Source organism: Pipistrellus kuhlii, unplaced genomic scaffold (genome assembly GCF_014108245.1).
Source record: "Pipistrellus kuhlii isolate mPipKuh1 unplaced genomic scaffold, mPipKuh1.p scaffold_m20_p_13, whole genome shotgun sequence".
NCBI lineage: Eukaryota > Metazoa > Chordata > Mammalia > Chiroptera > Vespertilionidae > Pipistrellus > Pipistrellus kuhlii.
The window spans coordinates 50405730-50411723 of NW_023425438.1; the positions used below are offsets into that span (position 1 = coordinate 50405730).

At 53.3% G+C, this 5994-nt stretch overlaps 1 protein-coding gene across 1 annotated transcript; it reads left to right on the forward strand.

Annotated features, from left to right (window-relative positions):
* Positions 1–1804: 1804 nt before the first annotated feature.
* On the forward strand, positions 1805–4408 carry LOC118717680 (ral guanine nucleotide dissociation stimulator-like). Its single transcript, XM_036436066.2, has 2 exons — positions 1805–2164; positions 3977–4408. Exons 1-2 carry the CDS (start codon positions 1982–1984, stop codon positions 4157–4159), a joined length of 366 nt encoding a protein of 121 aa, XP_036291959.1. The 5' UTR covers positions 1805–1981; the 3' UTR covers positions 4160–4408.
* Positions 4409–5994: the final 1586 nt, after the last annotated feature.

The following is a 5994-nucleotide window of genomic DNA, read 5'->3' on the forward strand; positions in this document are numbered from 1 at the left end:
TACCAGACTATCAGTATCAATAAAAGCAATTGAAGTGAAGAACAAGTCACACAAAACTGACCATCTGAGTCATTCTTATATCTACAGTGAACTGATATGATGTATATTCACACCATTCCTCAGGCCTGTTTTGTCCAGTGTCCCATGCTGAGTCCCACTTATTCTTGTCACGCTTCCACCTCTATGTTTGTTCATCAGATTGATGGGACACCAGCCCACATGTGTTAGGGGCCTTGTCTCATCTACACCTGATGAATTCCTATGGAAATAGTGTCTAGCATTATCCACATTGGGCAGCTCTGCAGACTGAGGGATGCCCTGAGGGGCACAGAGGCTTCCTCAGGGCACAGAACAAGTAAGGAAAAGGAGGTGTGAACGCAGCTTTCTCTGCCAAGCCGGGGTCCCTCACACATTCCCAGAGAGCTGGGGAGACGGCTGTGTTGGATACAGGGTACTGATTGGTGTACAGGTGTGGAGGTAACATGGGCCCAGAGGGTGAGATGTCAACAGCCCACGGGGCCTTTGGGTGACTCTGATTGGAGGAAGGGGCACAGGTCGTGGAACCTTGAAGGGGTGACCTCACTTCCTTGCTGAGAGAAACTGGAACCATGGTAACCAGGTACCCACATTCTGGAGGCAACTGCCTTTGCAGCTCACTTGAGTGGAGAGGGTCAGGAGACAAGATGTCTCTGTGTTGCTTCCCATTCTTCCGAGGCTCAGGGCAGAAGAAAGCCCAGGCTGAGAGATGTTTCTCTTGGTGTAGAAACAGGCGCAAGCGCCACCACAGATACCCCAGGCCCTCTGGCAGGAGGCACCCACAGGTAACTGAGGGCAGCCGGGGCCAGATCCATCCAGGCCAGGCACCAGCTGGGGTCACACAAGGGGAACTCCACACCTCTTACCCCTCATCGTGTGTGTGTGTGTGTGTGTGTGTGTGTGTGTGTGTGTGTCGGGGATGGTGAGGGACAGCATGCATGAGGGACTCACATCCTGTGCAGGAGCAGGTGGGTTGGTGTCAGAAGCCTGGAGGGTGTGTCATGTGAATGCTGTGTTTGGAGATCTGCTACCTGCTTGTTAAGATGGTGTATGAGGTTGGTGGAGGGGAGGTGTGTATATTCAAGGGGTCTTCAACTTCACTCCCTGCCTGGAGAACTTTGCAGATGCCCCTCTCTGCCTGATCTGGGGAGCAGAGCGGGTGGCGGGCTTCTGTCCAGCTGGCACTGGTCCGGTGCCTCCTGTTCTGGTAGTGGGCTCTGTCTTTGCAGAGCTCCAATGAGGACGGCATAGAGGAGCTGGCAGACGGGTTCACCTATGCCATCAACGGGTACAAAGGACAAGTGCGTCAGGCCGGGAAAACAGTCCAGGGCCAAACGGAGGTGAGGGCTGGCCCACACCCAGGATCCTGTGGTGGCTGGGGTGGTACCAGAAGTCTGACTCAAACCAGGGGCCTCCAAGATCTCACAGACCCACTCCCAAAGAAACCTATACCTTCAATCCACCCAACCAGATTAATGGGAGGGTAGAAAAGCAATCTTTCTTCATGTGTTTGTTGGGATCATAGAGGAGGCAATTGTTGCTGTTTTTGCCTTATGTGCCTTTCAATTGATTAACTCCCTGCCCCAAGTAACCTGTGGACTGGTCCCGGCTCCACTGTCCTTGTCGACCTTTCCCAGGCCTTAAACATCCTCCCACTTGATAGTGCTGTGTATTTTAAAAATAGAGGGTTGTGGGTAAGGGAAGGATTGGAATCTTGAATAATTTAACTTGCAATCTATCACCTCACAGAGGATGACAAAGCATTGCGGTGTGGCCAGGTCAGGAGCTGTGGCCTTACCCAACTCCATATCATCCCAACAGGGGCACAGTTTTCATCAGTGATTCAGGCTTTCCCTGTTGCTAGACCTTGACACAAATCAACGGCTGCTAGCTCAGCAGGGCTGCCAGGAACATCCTCCCTGTGTCCTGATAGACGAGGTCTGCCATGACACAGGGCCGCAGACTGGGAGGGAGGTTCCTGAGGCCTCCTGTCGCAGTACCCACTCTGTCTTTGCAGAGCTCCCAGGAGGACATCATTGAGGTGCTGGCCCAAGGACCCGACTACACCGCCTACGCGGTCAGGGTGCAGGTGCACCAGGCTGACGACACAGTCCAGTGCCTGTCAGAGGTGAGAGCCAGCCTTGAGAGTTTCCACATGCACAACCCCAAGAGGACCTGGCAGAGCCCAGACACACACTCAGATCTGCAGACTCCCCAAGGACCCTCCCAGGACTCTCCCTGGTCTCTCCCACAGCACCATGACAAAGAAATTTGCGCCCTACTCCCCCTCCAGCTACATGGGAGGGTAGAAAGACACTCCTCACATATTTGTAGAAATATGAGAGAGAAAGAGAGATGTGGTTTGACTTCACAGTAGACTCAGTCAACACGTGGGCATTTCGCTGATGTTGTTGTTTAAACTACCCCTGGCACTCAGTCCACAATCCTTGGAGAACTTGGCCAATAGCAATTATCCTTTTCCCAGCGATGCATACCTTCGGTACTATTGGACATGAGCCTAATTCAGTTGGGCTGCCATATCAGCAGTGCTGCCCAGAGCACTGAAGTGTGTTGGAATGCGCTGTGTTAGGCTGATCGGGCTGCCTTAACACAGGACCACTCTGGGTGGTGTCAGCAGCAGACATTCATTTTCTCACTATTCCGGAGGCTAGGAGTGAGACAGGAGGCTGTCAGCAGGGCTGGTTTCTCCTGCGGGGTCTCTCTTCAGTTTGTAGATGGCCGTCTTCTCCCTGTGTGTCACATGGACTCCCCTCTGCACTGCCATGTGTCCTCCCCTCCTCTTCCAAGGACAATGGTCAGACTAGACTAAGACCCACAGCACTGAGTTCACTTCACCTTAATTGCAAGCTTGAAGACAAACACTCAAATGCAGCCACATAATGAAGTTCTAGGGGTTGCAAATTCATGGCATTAGAGGAGCCAGTTCAGACCACAGTATGTCTAACGTTCTCAGCTGGAGATGGACACCCACTCCTGGAAGAAGGAAGTGCACATGTAAACATTTAATGGCTGCAGGCAGATTACAAATCCAAAGGGTTGGAGCAGGGACATAGCCAAAAGCAGTTTCTGATGATTGCTCCCAGCCTGGCCCGGGGATTTCTCACTCATTGAAATTTTCACCTGTCCTGTCTGATGCCAGGTTGTCCAACTCTATCACAGTGTTCCTTCATTAGCAATTGCCTCATGGATATTTGAGTCCCCAGTCCCTTGTCAGCCCCACATAGATTTGCTCCTTCACGAGTCCTCTGCTCAGATTACTGCCTGGTGATCACCTTTCTCCAGTCTGCAGGCTTCATGCATTTGCCACTTTGCAGAATCTGGGATCTCCAAAATGAGGGTCTCAAAATGCCCTTTAGTGTAAACGGATGAAACATAACTTTCTCCTTTGAAGTCAATGGTTTTCATAGGCCATGTCTACCCTGTTCACTGTTCCCACGCTGGGGAGGGACAAGGCTCCAACACACTTTCCCCTCAAGTAAGGAACAGATAAGTGTCCATTACCTGAGAGGGAATGTCATGTAGGACAGGTCCCAGTTCTGATTTGCATGCCCTTCACCAGACATTGGATATCCCTAAGCCTCAGTGTTCTTATGTCTATAAGGGGAGGTTTCTAGAGGACTCACCGAGCCCATGCTCTTCATATAGACTATACCTACAGGAAGGTTTGCTGTTCTTTAGCTAAGAAAGAACATGTGGGTGGAGGAGGGGGAAGATGCCTAGAAGGTGACATTTGTATGAACATGCACAGAACTTAAGTGGCACTTTGAAGACCTAGAACGTCCCTCAGCCTGGGCGCTCCTGCCCCTCCTCTTGCACACGTCCCTGTGTGGCTGGGACCTCCCGAATGAGCTCCAGTCCTCAATCCTTGTGGGATTCTCGGTCACGCCGCTGACTCGATGTCCTCACTTGTCCCACCCAGTGCACAACTGACGTAACTGGTAACCTACCTGAGTCCTGCTGGATGCAGGACCTCCATGAAGGCACCTTAGAGCAAGTGGCCACATCCATGGTACCAGCTCTCCTGGGGGGAAACATCCCCCGGGTCTCCACTCTGGCCTTCTGCAGAGCCCAACAGTTCCTGGAGGAGCTGTTAGCTAGGTGAGCACACACTTGTGAATCTGCCCACTGCAAGCTGTGCGTCTTGAAAATGTCACCACATCTTTCTGAGTCTCAGTATGCTCCTCTGAAAGGTGGGGTGGTGAGGGATAAGCCTCATAGCACTGCTGTGGAGAAAAGCCAAGGAAGGTCCTACCTGCTCCCTGGCTCTTCAGACAGGGTTGCCGGATGTGTGCCGGTGGTTTGTGGCAATGATTTCACTCTGTCCCTTGGAAAGAACTCTGACTCACCCAGCGGCGGCCTGTGGCACCACAGTTGGGAAAAACATAGGGAAAGCAGCCTGTCAGTCAGTTGGAGATTTCACCTAGCTGGTCCTCAGCCTTGGTGTAGCCACATGGGGGGTCTCGGGCGGGTAGCAGGGGCCCCAAGCCCACTCAGATGGATGGGATGGTGCTGGTTGGAGTTTATTTACTCAACAATGTGTATGAAGCTCCTACTGCAGGCAAGCAGGTTTGGAGACGCTTAGCCCGACTCAAGGAATGAAGCAGACACAACCCCTGGGCCTCAGTTCTAGGCAGTGGGTCCCGCAGTCACGCTGTCCATCATTCACAGGTCCTGTCCACCGTCCATCAGAGCTGATGCCGCCAAGGTGCTTTCGACATGTGCAGGCACACCTCCTCATATGGACCAGGGTGACACACCGCAGGACCAAGTCATAAAGTGAGTGGTCTCTGCGTCCAGAAGGAGGCCCCCCTGTGTCAGCAGAGTGGGAACTGTGAGTTGGGGGAATTGCCTGTCAGAACCCTGATCTTATACACCTTCTGATTCCCATGAAAGGCCTGAACTCTGCCGGCTTCTATTCCAGAAGGACATGAGTCAAAGAGGACAGAGGATGGGGTCCCTGGTCTTGTAGTCCCAGAGAGGACGCTGGCTGAGTTGTGCCTCAGAGTCTCCTTCCCCCCAAGACCCATAATCCTCTGCCTGCCCCTCTCTCCATCCACCTCCACTGACCACCGTGGACGGCTCAGAACAGGATGGTGGTGAGCAGGCAGCTCAGGAGTCTGTCTCAATCCTCAGCCCAGATGCCCAGGGACATGGAGGGCTGGGGTGGGCAGTGTACAGGACATTCAGGAGAGCTGCCAGTGGGAAGAAGAGTCTCACACAGACTCCACGTTAAACCTGCTGGATCCCACACCTGCTACAAACAGAACAGACACCTAGGGGCTGGGTTTGGCATCGGGCTTTTCCCTGGATAGAAAAGGGACTGCACAGAGGCTCAGTACGAAACAAGAGTGCCATGGGAGGGTAGAGTAGAAGGAAAGACCAGAACTCTGACTTGACTGCCCACCTGCCTCTCTCCAGGGCCATGGCTTCGATGGTCGGGACCTGGCTGGACCAGGTCCAGGGTTTTGGGCAGCCCCTTCCACTTGCCTTGTTGGAGGTAGAGCAGGCCTTGGTGCCCATCAAGTCCCCTGCATCACAACTGTTGGGCCAAACCCAAAATCTAGAGCTGGAGCATACTGAGCCCACCGAGGCAACACAGGAAGGTGAGGGGGACTGATAACCTGGGCACATAACCTGGGGAGGGCAGGCGTATGGGCTGGATTTCCCTTAAAGGCGCTGGCATCTTTCAGTGGAAAGTAACGGGAAAGCCAGGTGTGTGAGAAAATATCTCTGTCTCTCTCTGTCTCTCTCTCTGTCTCTCTCTCTCTGTCTCTCCCTATCTCTCTCTCCCTCTCTCTCTCTCCCTACCTCTCTCTCCCCCTCTCTCTCTTACTCCAGGTCTAAACCCAGAGCTCCGGAGCTCTCCAGAGCCAGAGGAAGGGGCTGCTCAGGAGCCAGAGCCTGGTCCGGCCATTCGCACTACCATGGCGCGGCCTG